General features: G+C 47.1%; 1 protein-coding gene and 1 pseudogene across 2 annotated transcripts in view; both read left to right on the forward strand.

The window, feature by feature from the left end:
• Positions 1 to 17,394, forward strand: part of XXYLT1 (xyloside xylosyltransferase 1) — a 196,846-nt gene that overhangs the window by 109,132 nt on the left and 70,320 nt on the right. Inside the window, exon 3 of the mRNA XM_082625145.1 lies at positions 5,842 to 5,974. Within this exon, the coding sequence (XP_082481271.1) occupies positions 5,842 to 5,974 (133 nt within the window). The remainder of the gene's footprint in view (positions 1 to 5,841; positions 5,975 to 17,394) is intronic.
• Positions 3,336 to 3,977, forward strand: LOC309806804 (NADH dehydrogenase [ubiquinone] flavoprotein 2, mitochondrial-like; annotated as a pseudogene). The gene has a single exon. The product of its transcript is annotated as an NADH dehydrogenase [ubiquinone] flavoprotein 2, mitochondrial-like (transcript).

Genomic DNA, 17,394 nt, shown 5'->3' on the forward strand with positions numbered 1-17,394 from the left:
TCGTGCCCCGGTCCGGGAAGATCCCACATGCCACTGAGCGGCTGGGCCCGTGAGCCATGGCCGCTGAGCCTGTGCTCCGCAACGGGAGAGGCCACAACAGTGAGAGGCCCGCGTACCGCAAAAAAAAAAAAAAAAAAAAAAAAAAAATCTCATCCTAGTGAATTCCAGCCTTCCTGGTAAGCATCTTCCTCTTTTCAGCAGCGACATTTACGATTACGTGAAAGGATAACTGTCTGGACAGATGCCTGCATGTTAGTGCAGGCTGTGCTGGGAGCTGTCGGCCTCCCTGAATAGAAGGGGGGGTCCTCCTGCCTCAGCCTGAAAGTTGACGGCTGGGTCAGTCCTTTCACATTGGTGTGAAGGGGTCACTTCATGCCGGAGCTCCTGCCTCTTTCCTTCCTGATCAGTTAACCTTGTGTGGTGAAGGCCCTCCTGAAAGAAGTCTTCCCAAGCTTAAGCAAATCCTTCCTGAAAGGTGCTCTACCAAGGAGGCGTTATGAAAAATATTAAAGCAGCTCAAATTCCTGTGTCTTAGGGCTGCACGTGACCTACCCACGTTCACTCCCAGCCAGTCCCTAAAGGTCCGGGAAAGGGCTCAGATTTACTGAGGGGCGTATTAAGACAAGGCCAGGCTCTGCCCAAATGCAGGAACTGGGTCTCCTCAAGAGAATCCGATGTCCTTGAGCTCGGCCCTCTGCCCAGGTCCTGTCCAGGCAGGCCAGGGAAGGAGGTATTCGGGTTGCTTCAGGCAGATTAAGTAGGATTTAGATGATCTTGAAGGACCCAAGGGTACACATAGCACATGGTAAGCTTTCAAGGAAGAATGACTGATTGACAGACCAAATGGCCCCTCGATCAGGAATTTCTCTAATTATAGTGAAATTACCGCTATTATATAGAGGACCTCCTCATAATTCTCATTTGCCCAGGCTGTCGCTCTGCTTTTTGTCTATCAAGGTCTTTGGCACTTCTCCGTGCTCCCAGGCCTCCTGTGTGGGTAGCAGTGGAGCTAAAACTTACCTCCCAGGAGCTCCTCTCCCGTCACAAGCAGAATCAGGGTCTACTAGGAAGAGCATGCTGGACTTTCAAGTCAAGCAGACCTGGGTTCAGATCCCAGCTCCGAGACTTGTTGGTTGTGGGACCTTGGGCTATTGTTTTTAACCTTTCTAAGCCTCTGGTTCTTCATTTAAACATGGGAATAACTCCACTTAACATGTCGGGTGGTTATGAGAAATAAAACTGTTGCCTGTGTAATAATACCAGACACTTACAAACCACTCGGAGAAAGGGTGCTTCTTATGTAGCGTTCGCTGATATTATTGGAAGTACTCCCAAGGCCGTGAGGATGAGAGTTCTCTTTCTTTCATAGCCCTGACGGTGCCACAGAACTACCACCATACTTCCTTGAGGCCTCCCATCACCAGGTCAAACACCCTATTGTCCTCTCACCATTCCCACCCCTGGCGATGATGGGATTTCTCTGTTTGGGATGATGGTGCCATCCTGTCCCTGTCTCATGAGGGCTCTGCTCTACCTTGTGTAAGAGCTGCCCGAAACCCTGGATTTGGGAGCTCGGGATGCAGGAGATGGACTGAAAGAAAGGAGAGAAATGGCTGGAGGGGTGTATGCGGTGGGGCCTCCCCATCATGACTTCTTGATGGCTGCAACTCATGCCTGGACATTCTCTCCTGGGACACAGTGTCCTTCCCTAAGGTCACCATCAGGTTCCTTACCCCTGTTCCCCAGGGCCACCTCTGAGAGCAGCAGGTGCCCCGAGACTCCACCTTGTGGCCTGTTTCTCTTCTCCTTCCCGGTTTACGGCAGCTTCTAGGAGGCAGCCACGTCACCACATGGGCTTGCTGACCTCCAGTCTCCTGGGTCATCACCCTTCCTAGTTTCTAGGTAGTTGTGATTATTGTCTTTAGTGCAGGAGGGAAAGTGGCAGTTTTGCTCACATTTACGTGTGGGGTGGGCAGTGTGAAGGCAGGCAGGCCGCCGGGTCCGAACTGGCCTGGGGCCCATTCTCATCTACCCCCTTCCTGCAGGGGCCCAAGAAGCAGCCTGCTCCCCTCTGGCCTGGGCAGCTGGATTCTCACCTACTGGCACTTATTTTTTTTCCAGAAAACTCATATGGGATATCAATTACTGATTTGTTTCTGCATCATAAAGGAAAGTAGAACAGAGACAAATGAATCAGCTTTCTTGAATCATGAGCTGTGATTTCTTCATAAACTAATCTAGAGAGTGACTTGAATTCCACAAACGTTCCTGAGTATTTACTGAATGCCAAGCCCCGCACTATGAGTGGACAGAGGCCAAGATGTCAAAGACGGGGTCCCTGCCTTCAGGGGGCCTCCATGGGCAGTGGGTCCTGACAGCGCCGTGCTCTGCAGCTGGGCCGCTGGGAAAGGGTGGTGGAGAGTTGAGGAGGAGCCCGGCACTCTGGGTAGGTGGTGCTGTTTCCTCACTGCTCCTCGCCTGCCCAAGTCTCCTTCTTCCGTTCAGTCTTCCTCAACTGCCTCAGGCTCTAGTGAGTTCCCTACTCTCCAGACCCTGGGTTCCTGTGGTGCCTACAGCCTGGATGATGTTTCCCACCTGTTATCTCGTCTTCTCGGCATCACAGCCTCACGAGGCACACTGTATCATCTGCACTAACAAATGAAAAAACTGAGGTTTAGAGAAGTGAAATAATTTCCCCAGGGTCAGAGAATTAATCAACAGCAGGACTGGAATCTGCTCCCTTGTGGTCTGATTCCCAAGCCAGGCCTTCTCTTAGTACTACTCTTTCTCCTTCATCACTTAACCCCGAGTGGCCCCTCTTCCACGTCACATCACTAGGTCCCCCCTTACTGTTTTCAGTCACCTGAGTGTCCCTCCCTGAGGGCAGGGCCCAGTCAGCTTGGTGTCTGGTCCCCTGCTGGCACCACCAGCCCAGGAGCTCAGACAGTCCTGTTGGATGAAGGATGGAGAATGAACTCAACGCCTCTCTCCTCCCTTCTCGCCCCTGAGTCATCTGGGGGCAACGGAAGCAAACAGCTCTTAAGAGCCAGGTGATTGTGAGAGTCAGTCTGTCTAATTATAGCTCAGTTAGTCTTTCAGACAGTGGATTAAAAACATAACAGTAGGCCTGGTGCAGCCCGAAGGCCCGCAGTTTGGCCTGCCATGTTCCTCTCCGCAGTGCTCTGGGCCCGCGCGGCTGGCTTCGCTGCCCAGTGGGGAAGACATATAAGGAATTTGCATAAGACAGCTGTGCAGAATGGAGCTGGAGGAGCCTTACTTGTGCAGAGAGATACCCCTGAGAATAACCCAGGTGCTCCATTTGATTTCACACCGGAAAACTATAAGAGGATAGAGGCAATTGTAAAACACTACCCAGAAGGGCATAAAGCAGCAGCGGTGCTTCCCGTCCTGGATTTAGCCAAAGACAGAATGGATGGCCGCCCATCTCTGCTATGAACAAGGTTGCAGAAGTTTTACAAGTACCTCCAATGAGAGTATATGAAGTAGCAACTTTTTATGCAATGTATAACCGAAAGCCAGTTGGAAAACATGTTCAAGTCTGCACTACTACGCCTTGCGTGCTTCCCTTGTGTGCTTCGTAACTCCGACAGCATCCTGGAGGCCATTCAGAAAAAGCTTGGTATAAAGGTTGGAGAGACTACACCAGACAAACTTTTCACTCTTATAGAAGTGGAATGTTCAGGGGCCTGTGTAAACACACCAGTGGTTCAAATAAATGACAACTACTTTGAGGATCTGACACCTAAGGATACTGAAAAAATTATTGATGAACTCAAGGCTGGCAGAATCCCAAAACCTGGGCCAAGGAGTGGATGCTTCTCATGTGAGCCAGCCGGAGGTCTTACCTCTTTGACTGAACCACCTAAAGGACCTGGCTTTGGTGTGCAAGCAGGCCTTTAATTTATATTCAACTGTAAATATGTCACTGGAGAAATAAAATATGAATCTCCTATCTACATAGACTTTTTATATGATTTGTTCATTTCCATCTGTGTACACCTTGCTTGTAACCTAGCAACTTGCAGCTGTAAGTGCCATGTCAGAACTTCAGAGCACCATTTTAGTCGTCTGCTATCTTTGGCTGACTATGAACACATTATTCCATAAGCTAGCTAACAGTTATTTCAATATTACCCATTTTCGATTGCCCCTTCACTTTTATCAGTAATATTAGGTTATTGTGAAGTAAAAATTCTGTCAAATTTCAAATACATTTTGCTCTCCCATCTTTAGCCATAGCCAAGTCTTAAGTTAATATGATATTTCTATAAACCTTATTTGTCAGTGTTCTCTTTGAACATTTTTATATTTACAGCACACAGTTGTTACTGTAATTTCAACTGCTAAGTGACGTATCAAGCAGACTGTAGGTGTAACGAGGATAGGGTAGTTGTCTCTAGAAGTACTATTTATCATTTTTAAAGAAGGAAGGTACAAAACAAAATCTGACCCTGAAGTATACAAAAACTAATTGGGGGAGGAAACTGGAAGTGTAACTTGAGTTGGAAAGTTCAGTGGATATGGGAAATATACTCCTCAGCTGAATGCATATTACAAGTTAGAAGAAAGAATAAAACGCTTTGTGTACAATATCCAGTTCAAGAAACTAGATATGAGTTTTGCAAGCTGGAATAAAAAATTAATAGCCAGCTTTAATTCAGGGATAGATCTAAACTAATCCAGTCGTTTCAGGATTTCTCAAAGTCACTGTTTGGCCTTGATCTTATACCAGACTATTAACTATGATGCTTATAAATATGATTATTTTTAAGACTGTATTTAAAAACTAGTTTTTGAGAAATGAAATTGAGTAATTTGTAGTGAGGTGGATGGATCTAGAGTCTGTCATACAGAGTGAAGTAAGTCAGAAAGAGAAAAACAAATACCGTATGCTAACACATATATATGGAACCTAAAAAAAAAAAATGGTTCTTATGATCCTAGGGGCAGGACAGGAATAAAGACGCAGACGTAGAGAATGGACTTGAAGACATGGGGAGGGGGAAGGGTAAGCTGGGACGAAGTGAGAGAGTGGCATGGACATATATACACTACCAGATGTAAAATAGCTAGCTAGTGGAAAGCAGCTGCATGGCACAGGGAGATCAGCTCCCTGCTTTGTGACCACCTAGAGAGGTGTGATAGGGAGGGTGGGAGGGAGACGCAAGAGGGGAGGGGATATGGGGATATATGTATACATACAGCTGATTCACTTTGTTATAAAGCAGAAACTAACACAACACTGTAAAGCAATTATACTCCAATAAAGATGTTAAAAAAAGCCAAAAAAACAGTATTTGAGGTCTTTTAGCTGTTTCTCTCTGGGTCAGCATTCTAACTCCACACATACCTAGGTTTGCAGAAATATATAGGAATAAGAACCTGAAGCAATAATGACTTCTGTGGGTCACTTACTACCTGTACCCCAAAGAGAAACACCTGTATGTTTTGAGTTTTCAGTAGGGTGTCCATGTACTGTATCATCTAAATCAGATACTTTTGAGAATGAAATGGTGCTCTGTTGCCCATTACACCAGGACAGTGGCCTAAACTGGAGGATCTGGTTGCCTAGTTTTACAGAAACTGTATGTCTGCAATTGGAAGGAAATCCACAGGGCCACTGTTTTTTATGAAGGCTTCTAGTGAGTGGGGGCTTGCTGGTAGATGAAGGGCCTTTGTTTCAAGCAGTGTCTTTGCATTATTCAGTGACAGCAAGAATAATCCAGTACCCTTTTCTGCACCTTCCACTTCATTTTCTGTCAGTGGCTGAGCCTCCCAGGATGTGTGTCTGTCTCATTATTGTATTGTTCTCTCCTCCAGAGATCCTGCGGATAATTCAGCTGGACCTAGACCTAAAGTACAAGACCAACATCCGGGAATTGTTTGAGGAGTTCGATAACTTCCTGCCCGGCGCCGTCATTGGCATAGCAAGGGAGATGCAGCCAGTGTACAGGTACGTGGCAGCAGCTGGTGGGCGGCCTCCAGGACCCCTCCTCACTCCCCCTCCACCCTCGGCAGACTGGGATTGATCGGTCTGCGGTCTTTCTGTGCTGAATGTCTCCGGGACACGTTTGTACTTATTGCTTATATTTAGTAGTACGGGCAGGTGGGTCTGCACTGAATCCATAGATGTTACTTCATTCATTTGGCGGAGTTTGTGACATTTTTTCTTGTGGAAAGCCCAGCCATTTGGATTGTTGGTTCTGGCTCAGCTCAGAATTTTAAAATCTTGGGCTTTGTCTTACAGAGGAGGTATCAAGATGCAGCTTTAACTTGCCAGTCTGGTGATGAACTAGGTTTTCTTGGCCTCGAGTCACCGTGACCCCTCCTCTGTGTAAGTGGAGTGGGTTTATCAGTGTCTTTCAGGGAGGGAGAGGCAGCATAATTTTGGAACACAGATTGGCATCTCCTAGTGAAACACGCATTCTCGTGCTGCAGTGTTTCCCTGTCAGGTGTGCAGCATAAAGAAACTCCAGCACCTGAGGACCAGGAGACACATTCAAGAGTGTTCGTCGTGGCATTATTTGTAGTAGCCCCAACTGAAAGCAGCCTAAATGCTCATAGACAGCAGAATGGATAAATATAATATATTCATCTAACTGAGTATTATATAAAGATAAAACGAGCAGACGGGGAGCTAGCTATGTGCATTGATAGGCAAAATGGAAATGTAATCTTTAGGGATATATACGCAAGTGGTGAACATCATAAGGAAAACCAAGGAAATGATGGTTCCCAAAGCCAGCATGACCGTTGCCTCTGGAGGGAGCGGAGGAGTGGTGGGGACGCAGACACGGGTGGGGATTGCCGCTGGAGGGCTGCATTGCTTTTGTGCTCCACTTGAGGGAGTGTGCCTGTGTTTGCATGTACTCCTTTGTACGTAATATACGTCTTAAAATTTAAAAAAATTAGGGCTTCCGTGGTGGCGCAGTGGTTGAGAGTCTGCCTGCCGATGCAGGGGACACGGGTTTGTGCCCTGGTCTGGGAAGATCCCACATGCCACGGAGCAGCTGGGCCTGTGAGCCGTGGCCGCTGAGCCTGCGCGACCAGAGCCTGTGCTCCGCAACGGGAGAGGCCACGGCGTTGGGAGGCCCGCATACCGCAAAAAAAAAAGAAAAAAAAATTTTTTTTTAATTAAAAAAGGAAATGAAAAGCAGAAACACATGTAGGTTTTTGTTTAAAAACTAGGCCCACGGCCCTGGATACAGAGAGCTCCATGTTGCTGACTCTTCCTCCTCTGGCCAGAGCCATAGCTCACCCAGAGCCTGCAGCTGGGATTTCACTGCCCCCTGGGCTGGCCCACCCTTCGTTCTCAGTGCACACCCTCCTGCTGGCTCCCTGTGGCCATTCTCAGAGCTAGGCCCAGTCTTTGGAGAGCTGCAGGGCACTGGCAACTGGTGACTCAAGGACACACATTTCCTCTAAGAGAGAGGAGAGTGACAGCCTCGGCTTGGTTGTAGTTATTTGCAAAACCCAGATCACACAACAGGAAATTCCTGCAAGGCCTCTGAATGAGTCGATAACTCCTGGGCCTGGTGGGCTGTTCTCCCTTACATAATCCTCTTGCAGGTTGCCCCAGAGTGACAAAGTGGAGCCCTTTACTCTGCTGTGTGTGGGGGAGGGGGAAGGTTTGGGCAAACATCTGCCTTGGTACTCATAGCAGCCTCCCTACCTCATTCCCTCACCTCCATACAAGGTGTATATTATGTCTGGGGGTCTTGATTTAACAGAGAGAGGAGGGACTTCCTTGGCAGTCCAGTGGTTAAGACTCCACGCTTCCACTGCAAGGGGACACGGGTTAGATCTCTGGTCAGGGAACGAAGATCCTGGGAAGAGATGGAAGGAGCGCTCAGAGTCTGATATCCTATGTGCTGGTGCCTGCTCAGCCACCACACTTGGGCTCCTCCATCTGGGAATGGGAGCAGGTGGGCTCCGAGACCTCCCTCTTTCAGCCCTGGCATTTGTGATCCCAGCCCTTCCAACCCTCACCATTTCCTGTCTTGACTTGTCAGCTGGTGAGCTCCTCACTGCTCCGTAGGGCCAGTGCCTTCCTGGCCCTCCGTAGGGCCAGTGCCTTCTTGACTTCCTGTCTTGACTTGTCAGCTGGTGAGCTCCTCACTGCTCCGTAGGGCCAGTGCCCCAGGGATCCTTAAACCAGGCTAACTGTTAAGTGCAGTTAGAGCCCTGAGGCCTCCAAGTCTTGGTTTGGAATCTTCTCATGTAATATAAATGGAAACCTGATCACACTTAATTTAAATGGTGTTGGCCAGAATTTATGTTTTCTGTACCTTGAGGATTTTAAGAACAGTGAAACTTAAATCAATTTAATTGGCTTTTTCAAAAGAAATCTTGGAAAGATTTTAGATCCAAAATGAAGTTGAGTTTTTCTCACCTTCAGAATCTTTAATTATCATTCTGTACGATGAGACAGAAGAGACCTCTGCGTCAGGGCAGCTGGTAGAGTCCAAAAAAACGCCTTGTTTGTAGGGTTTGCACCCTCAGAATCAATAGAAATTAAAAGTCCGTCTATGTTCTCCCCCCCTTCCACCCCCCTCCAGCTGAAATGTTTCTAAAGACCTCTGATAATTAAGTCTGCAAATGACTGCCCTGAGCTAATCTGAGCCCGCAGGTTCTGGGTAATTGCCTTTGGGTATTTGTCGTCTGTTTCAGGCTGAGAATGTTTGGTGCTGGCTGGGGCGGAAACAGAGTGTGGTTTTTTGCCATCTTCCACAAAAAAACGGGAGGCTCCAGTGGCCCCAAAGATCAAGTGTTAGTTGTCTGCCACTTTGGAGTCTGTGCCTGTGTGTGTTTGTAGGGAGGGGTGGGAGAAGCAAGAGTGGGGATGAAGGCAGGGGAGTAAACAGGGCCTGAGCAAGGGCAGGCAGAGCCGAGCCCTTGTGAACAGGCTCAGCCCCATCTCCATGGACTTGGCCATCGTAGCTGGTGGGGAATCCCTGCGGCTGTCTGCCCACCTCTGTGGGCACCGCCCTCCCCCAGGAGCTGGCAGTGGGGCCTGACTGCCACGTGGTCTCCCTGAGTGTGGACTGTGAGCTGGGCAAGATTTTATCATAAACAGAAGCTGCTAGCATCTGTGAAAAGAAAGGAAAATTTAGAAACCAAACAGCACAGAAGCAAAACAACTGATGAACAGAGCACATTCTGATCTGGAAATTCACTAAGCAGAAATAAATCTAGACCTTCTCAGCTGTGTTCTTTTTATAGTCACTTGTCCGACAGTTACTGTACTTCAAAAAAGGCGCATATTAAGTCATTTTTATGGCTGTTTCCCTTCGATTGTGTGCCACAAATGTTAGAGGCTTGGGGGGCTGGAGGAGAAAGTATTTCCCACTGTCCTTTAGACAGATAGCTTTTTAAAAAACAATTTCCCCCCCAGAACATAACACCAAATCAACTGTGTTGTCGGGAAAATGATGGCTCGTGGGATGCTGGCATAGGGGTGGAGGAGCCTTTTCCTCTTGGGTCCCTGTAAGATTTTGTCGAGTCAAATATCTCATGACCTTCCTCATCTGAAAGTGGGGAGCAGTGGTCCTCTTGGGTGGAACATTGGCCTTCCTGTCTTGACTCTTTCTCTGCCTCTTTGTCAGGGAACTATGGTTAGCTGGGCAGTGTGGTTAGTTGAGATAAGTGGCCCAAAGGAGAGAAGGGTCTAGTGCTTTCTCTGTAAATAGAATGATCTCTCTAAATAGACGACTGTATTTGGCAAATATGTGTTAGTCCAGGATGCCGTTTAGAATTTACTTCCTTATGAACGTATTGGAAAAGTAAAGAAAACTGTTGGATCTGCTTTGTGTACAACCTATAAAAATTATAAGGGCACGGGGCTTCCCTGGTGGCACAGTGGTTGAGAGTCCGCCTGCCGATGCAGGGGACACGGGTTCGTGCCCCGGTCCGGGAAGATCCCACATGCCGCGGAGCAGCTGGGCCCGTGAGCCATGGCCGCTGAGCCTGCGCGTCCGGAGTCTGTGCTCCGCAACGGGAGAGGCCACAACAGTGAGAGGCCCGCGTACCACACACGCACAAAAATAAATAAATAAAATTATAAGGATGTATCAGCAGGCAAAGCAGCCATATGTAGAAGAAATAGCGCTCAGATTATACTCAGAAGCCGTGGATTATAGTCCTGCCTTTCACGAATTACCCATGTGACACTTTGCAGTTGATTCTCTGAACTTCTGTGTTTTCATCTGTAAGTGGGGATAAATATGTCTAATACACAGAATTACTGGAACACTCAAATGAAATAATGCGTATGCAAGTTTCTGGTGTGAAAGAGACTCTCAGGAAAGGCGTTGTCTCCCTCCCTCCTTAATCATCACAACTGCATTTGTGTTTTCCTTTCCAGCTGATGTGTTTTTCTGTATACCTCCTCTTCTGCCCCACTCCCAACCATATAGGATTGCCAGTTAAAAGGCAGGATACCCAGTTAAATCAAATTTCAGATAAACAATGAATACTTGTTTTATGTAAGTATATCCCAAATATTGTATAGGGATATACTTACACAAGTATTTGTTGTTTATCTGAAATTTAAATTTAACTGGGTATCCTGTTGGGTTCCCTTCCTCCCTTCTCTCCCTCTCTCCCTTCCCTTTCTTCCCTTCTTTCTTTGCTAAATCTGGCAGTTCTACCCCTACCAAAGTGTTAAACCCTCCCTTTTTAGCAGAGGACAGTGATCTGGCTTTTTAATAAGATCCTTGAGTGAGCAGGAACAAAGGGTGTGGAACTGGAGCTTATGAGGGAAACAGGTGGAAGGGTGGGAGGGAGGCTGGGAAGGAGGGAGGCTGGGAGGGAGGGAGGCTGGGAAGGAGGGAGGCTGGGAGGGAGGGAGGGAGGGAGGGAGGCTGAGAGGGAGGGAGGCTGGGAGGGAGGGAGGGAGGCTGGGAGGGAGGCTGGGAGGGTGGGAGGCAGCCCTCAAAGTCTCCATGAGGCACCAGGCCTGAGGTCCACCACCCACCCCCTGCAGGAGCCCGGGCCCAGACTGTGGCCTGGGTCATCAGGGGAGGCCCCTGGGGCTAGGAAGCCTGGCAGTGGCTTAGCCAGGTCACAGGGCTCCTGCTGAGCCTGGAATGAGTGAGTGTGTGAATGTGTGTGTGTGTCTATCTGTGTTTTGAGGAGCTGGGGTCACAGCCATTGGTCATGGTCACTCTGTCTTGAAGCTGCCGCCCGAGGAGCTGCTGAATGGCAGCTTTGTTGGTGGGGGCCATGGGCTTCCGGCTCATTCTCTCTTGGCTGCACAGGCTGGCTGTGTGCTGGTTTGACCCAAACCCACCATGAGGTGGAAGCAGCAGGCTAATCCTGTCAGCTGCTGATAACCCCACCAGGCAGGAATTTGCTTTTGTGGTAAATATTTGAATAGTGTCCACTCTTTTACCTTTTTAGGTCATGTGGTTTTTATTGATAGCATTTGTGCCAGCCTAACCTCTTTCCAGATGCCTGGAATGAAAATGTCCAGCCAATTTGCAGGCTGCTTTATCCCACTTCTGGGACTGGAGAAGGGCTCTCAGGGACATTGGGAAGGAAGTGAGGACTAGCACAGAAGTAGGAGAGGAGGAAGTGGACTGATACCACCTCTGCCACTCAAGGCTATGTGACCTTGGGGAAGCTTCTTGATCTCTTTGAGCTTCAGTTTCTTTAGCTGAGACCTGGAGATTATAACACTGTACAGTACTGTATATGGTGGAGTTGACTGGAGGCTCAGTTAAACAGTGTGCCTGGCACAGAGTAGCACTTCGTACTGGTGGTAGCAATTTTATCCAGTCCCACTCAGCCACTTGGTTCTGTGACCTTAGGGAAGTCACTTAACCTCTGAGGTTCAGTTTCCTCATGGTATGTGAAACTGGAGCAGCTGATACTTCAGCGTAAATAGTGCTGATATTTTGGCTTCTCAGCCTCTGAACCCCCTTCCCATGTTTGAGGAAATGTCCTGCCATAGAAGCCTGCCTCCCTTTATGGAAGACAAAAAGGCTGGAGACTCTCTTTCCTGGACTCCTTGCAGCTAGGGTGTTGTTGGTCTGTTCCCCTTCTTCCCTCCCTCCCCTGAGGAAAGCACCATCAGCAATTTAGCATCTATGCAGGCTTGTTTTATACTTTTACTATATACCCTAAGCAATGTAAGGTACTTGTAGAACAGAAACTGACAGTATTACAAGGAGAAAACAATGAGTCCACAATGATGGAGTGACATTTTAACATGCTCTATCAGAAACTAGGAGCTCAAAGAGGAGGAAGGTATGCATACAGAAGATCGCAGCAAAGGAGGAAGGAAAAGTGGGGGGTGGGGGGGTGGGGGGTGCTGGGGACGTGAGGAGGACAGACTGTGCCTGAGGCAGGCACCGGTCCCCTGTTTCACACTGTGAGCCTGGCTGGGGGCCTGTGGTATTTCAGTGCCCTCCAGAGCGTGACCTTCCGGTCACTACCTGCTTCTGGACTCCAGCCCTTGGCTCTAGTGGTTTCTGGTTCATGGAGATGTTCATCTCATTTTTCACCCCTATTATTTCCCTTCCCCTGCTACATTCCTTGAATTTAAAAAATTATTATATAAGAGTAATACATTTTCATTAAAAATTCAAACAGTATATGAGGATTATTATTTTTCCAGAAAATTTCTACAGATTTATCAGTTTGTATGTGTGTGTGTGCATGGTGTGTATAAGTGGACTCATACTTTATATACCCTTGTGCATCTTTTTTTATTCGCTAAACAGTGTATCTTGGCCATCCTTATACCTAACTCAGTATTCCTTTATTAAACATTGCTGGTCTCCCAATATAATTTTCTTTTTTTACGTCTTATTTTGGAAAACTTCCAACATAGACAGAGGTAGGCAGAATCATGTATTCTGTCTAGAATCTAGTATTCTGGGTGCTTCAGTATTATAATACTCATGGAGCTTCAGTAATTATCAACTCTGAGCCAACGTTGTTTCATCTTTACCCCCATCCACTTTTCCTGTTCCCTCCTCCCCAGCCACCCCCATTATTTTGAAGCAAACCCAGACAGCATACCATTTCATCAGTAAATATCATTTAAAATCCATTATTTAAAAAAAAAACAATTCTATGTGCTTTTTTCTGGGTTTGGAGCTGAGAGGTTGTGTGAACTCATGGTGTCATTTTGTCTTCAAGTTTCTCGGTCTGAAATCAGTTTGTATGAGGGAGGAAAACAGACAGACACGGCTCTAACATCTAGCCAAGCAGCATCTTCCATCCCTCTCCAGATTGTCTTATGTCAGGATGTTAATGTAGCAGTAGTGTCTTGAAGATTCTATGACCAATATAAATTCAGGTCCATTGCTCACTAGGCATGAAGCTCTGCTTTTAAGAGAACCTGTCCCCGCCGTTGTTTCAGGATGAGTCAGCATGGGGCTTGGAGGTGAAAGGTAGTAGATTTTCTTCTTCCCGCTGACATCTGAGGGTCAACTTCTTGGCTCTTGTTTTTGTGTTTTTTAAAAAAATTAACCAAGATTGAACCTGTCAGTTTCTATTAGAGCTAAATCTGAGTAAAGAGAAAAAAGCTTGCCAGCTTTTAAACTAGTGACTGATAAAGAAGCCCCGTATTCCTTCTTCCCTGGGATTTAGAAGACAGGGCTGACTGCTTTTGCGGAGCCCGTGTAACCTACAGGCAGTGGTGTAGCCCCTCCAGGAATCACTAGTAAAAGGGGAGAGAAATATCTGCCCTGCGGTGGAGATAAAAATATCTATTAGAAGATTATTATTTTTTAATGAGACCACTGGGAAAATGTATTTTAAAAGGAAAAAGCTGCATACAGAAAACCTGAGTGGAATTGTGTTACTGTTAATGTAATTATTTCCTCTCTGATGGCTGTGCCCCCCAGGGAAGCTGTGAACATCTGCTGTCATCTGAAGGCCATGGGAGTCAGGGAGGCTCCCAAAGGCCGAGTGCTCAGGCTGAGATGAGGTCCTGGTGGGGACCATGTGAGGGGCTTCCCTCCTCTGAAAACACTACTCATTTCAGCTCTTCTGTCATCTGTGCATTATGAGTCCTCTGGCACTACTGAATCAGTAAGTAAGATCCATGGCGTGGTACCTGACTGACACAGATGTCATTGGAAGAATGAGTGAGGAAATGAAGGAGCGGATGGGGTGAGGCCAGGTTGCATGCTAACTTTAGGGTGTGCAGACCGAGTGCCAGGCACGTAGTAGCTGTTGATTGAACACACGAAAGAACCATTGTTTAATCAGAGGATGCTTCCTCAACAGTGTGTCGGCCAGCCATTAAGTAAGGGTCCATAGTCCATCACTGGTGTGTTTATAGAAATTGCTTTCACATTTTTCCTTTTAAAGACAATCCATAGGAAACATTGTTATTCTTAATTTTTATTGGGTTCATCGCGTGTGAACCGTAAGATTAGGTGCTTTGAGGAATTACGAGGTAGAACACGTGGTTCCTGCTTTTAAGGAGATTATAATGTGAGGGAGATAGGGCAGATGAAATTCAGTAAAGACACAGATGCCAGAGATGCAAACACCAAGTCACTGCTGCTGTTTAGAGGTTTTCCTTGGATGAGCCACAAATACGTGGGACCGAGAACTTCACTGTGTGGCCAACGTCATCCTCAGTTTAATATTCTGCCTTCAGAATTCTAAGGGAGGGGTGTGTGGGTGTGTGTGCGTGCGTGTGTGTGTGATGCTTCTTTCTTCTGAAAGGTCTCTTGGAAGGGTGCTTGGATATGCTATGTGGGTATAGCCTCCAAGAAGCGTGCTTAGGACGGACCTGGCCCTGTGCACAAATAGAAGACTCATCCAGTGGGCTTTTACTGTGAGCCTGGCTGAGCAGGAGAGAGAAACTAGACCCTGTCCTCCGGGAGCTGGCAGCCTGGCTGGCGGGACTGCCGCCCTGGATGGCTCCAGTGGGGGGTGGGCCTGGGCAGGTGCTCCAACGGAGGCCCAGCAAAGGATGACAGGCCCGGGAGGACTATCCTTTTTTTGCATTACAACTTGTTTCTTTTGCCAAATAAACATCTTGTTGAGAGAACCTCATTTGTAATCTAGGCAGCAAAAAAGACTTATCTGTAAGCATCTTCCTGGGGAAAAGAGGCAAAATAGCAGAGTTGAATCACAGTGACATAGGTACAAGAGGGACTTTCTGTGACAGTGTGTGAAAAGGGCTAAGTTAGGCGTGACTGGCTCCATGTGAGGAGAATTTCAATATGGCTCCATGGCTACCTCGGGTACACATTTCAGCCACATGACTGCATTCCTGCAGGTGATTAAGTGTAATGGATATTCAGTCCCCAGGCCTCTGCCACTAGGTTAGCTGCAGAATTGATATTGCAGAAATATCAAGCTTTTAAACTGGGCTTGAGTTTGAACTGAACACCTTACCTCTGACTCCTGCGTTGAGTGACTTCTTTAAACAAGCCATTTGTTGTTGATCGTAGGGCGTTCCCATGATCTTCTGTTTGGAGGGGGCAGAACTGACCCCCACATCAAGGAGCTGCCCGTAGGAGCACGTTGATCCAGGCACCTAGCCGTCCCTGGCGTGCTTATCTTCAAGACTTTTCTATCACTATTTGTAAAAGGAGATGCATATTTAGGAACCAGAATTGCTTCCTGTATAATAATCTGCCTGTCCCCGCCTCTGTAGATGAACACTCATTATGAGGCTTGCTGCTCCTGATGGGTTTTCAGAAATGTGAGGTCATGGAGATGCTCGTGGGGCCTCATTACTGCCAGGCAGAGTGGAGTGCGTGCCAGTGCATTTGGATGCTTCTCTGGTTCTCCTTGACCGCTTGGCCCTGTAAGGAAACACTGTCTCCCTTAATGACATGAAGCCCAGTGTCTACACAGAGTATAAGCAAGGGCAACCCTTTCCCTAACTGCTAGGACCATCTTATCTTGTTGGACCCCAGGATCATGAGCTTGGAACTGTAAAGAAGACAGTATAATTCTAGTGCTCTAACTTGGCTCAGCAACGAACAAGATTTTCATGTTCCTAATAATGTAACTGTAGCTCGTTGGTATTCAGCTCTCAGCCTGGAAGTTGGTGTGTAAGCGAGGTAAAAGCATAAAGGTGAATCGTGTGTTTAGAAGGAATGACTAGAGGAGAGGAGAGGCATCCGCATTTCTTCTGCGTCCTCTCTCCTGCCAAGATGTCAGCAGGCTTTGGGAAGAATACGGCGTGACCTTGGTCCTTCAGGCCCCCTTTCCACTGACACCTCACATCCTTTCAGCTGCTGTCAAAGGTTAAATGCATCAGGTAGATGATCAAGCAATACATTGTGTATAAAAGGGGTAGAGAGAGCCTTTGAGGCCTTGTTGGTGCAGAGGGGGCTGAAACAGCCAGCTGGAACGTAGGAGAGATGTGTGGGTAAATGGAGTATCTGTGAGGATAGGTGCCCACCAGCCACCTGCACAGACCAGAGCACAGGAGCCCCGGGCTCCAGTCCACATGCCACGTCACATTCAGGATCAGATACTGCGAGGCTTTCTGTTTTAAAAAGTGTAAAATGAGAGAACACCTGGTTAGGCTCTCAAAAGAAAAGAGGATCATCCAGTGAATATAACATCTTGTAACCGGCACAAGAATCATTTGTGATTCAGGAACTCAGGATCCGGCCTGTAGCAGTTTAGTTTCAGGTAAATGCCTCCAGGAAGTAATACAAGTTTTTGAAGGTTTAAAAATGGATTGTGACACGGAAGGAAGGAGAGCCGTTGATTGAAAACCCATCTATGCCCTGGTTCTTAACTGGTGTTTTTGATTATCTTGTTTATTTTGCATGAATATGGGCCCAGTGTTGCCAGGTGTTTTGATTTTTTTTTCCTAAGAGAAGCCAGAAATATGTGTTACTAATGTAAAAGCTCCTGATTTTAAAATAGTGGCAATTAAGTAAACAGTCTGCTGGCCAAACAAAACAAAATGGTGCACCAGATTCAGCCCAAGAACTGCCAGTTTGAGACTCTGGGTCTGAAAGTTCATTGAGGCAAAAAATTGACTAAATGCCTCCTCCAGTTGGCCTGGACCTTCCGAAGCCTTTGGTCGCTCGTTGGCTGGTCCTTGGAGGCTGATGGCAAAAGTTTTTGGGTGCTCAAACTTTTTCTCAAATGTTTTCTCCCTGTACTTGAAATAGTTGATTTTTATTGGTAATTTAAAATTCCATCAAATGATTTTTCTAATTGACCTCACACTTACCTAATCATAAAATGCCAAGGCCAATCATAATTCTCATCCAGAAGTGTAATTTGGGAAGAAAATAAAAAGATCCCCAGACTTACCATTTATCAGAGTGGGCAACTACTTTAATGTGTATGCGAACGTCTTTGAACTGCTCTCAGTGTCTGAAGGTGCTTTGAGGAGCTTGAAGGTCTAGACAGGGAGGAGGGGAGGAGAGA

This window comes from Mesoplodon mirus (assembly GCF_964341445.2).
Source record: "Mesoplodon mirus genome assembly, chromosome: 6".
Taxonomy (NCBI): Eukaryota; Metazoa; Chordata; class Mammalia; order Artiodactyla; family Ziphiidae; genus Mesoplodon; species Mesoplodon mirus.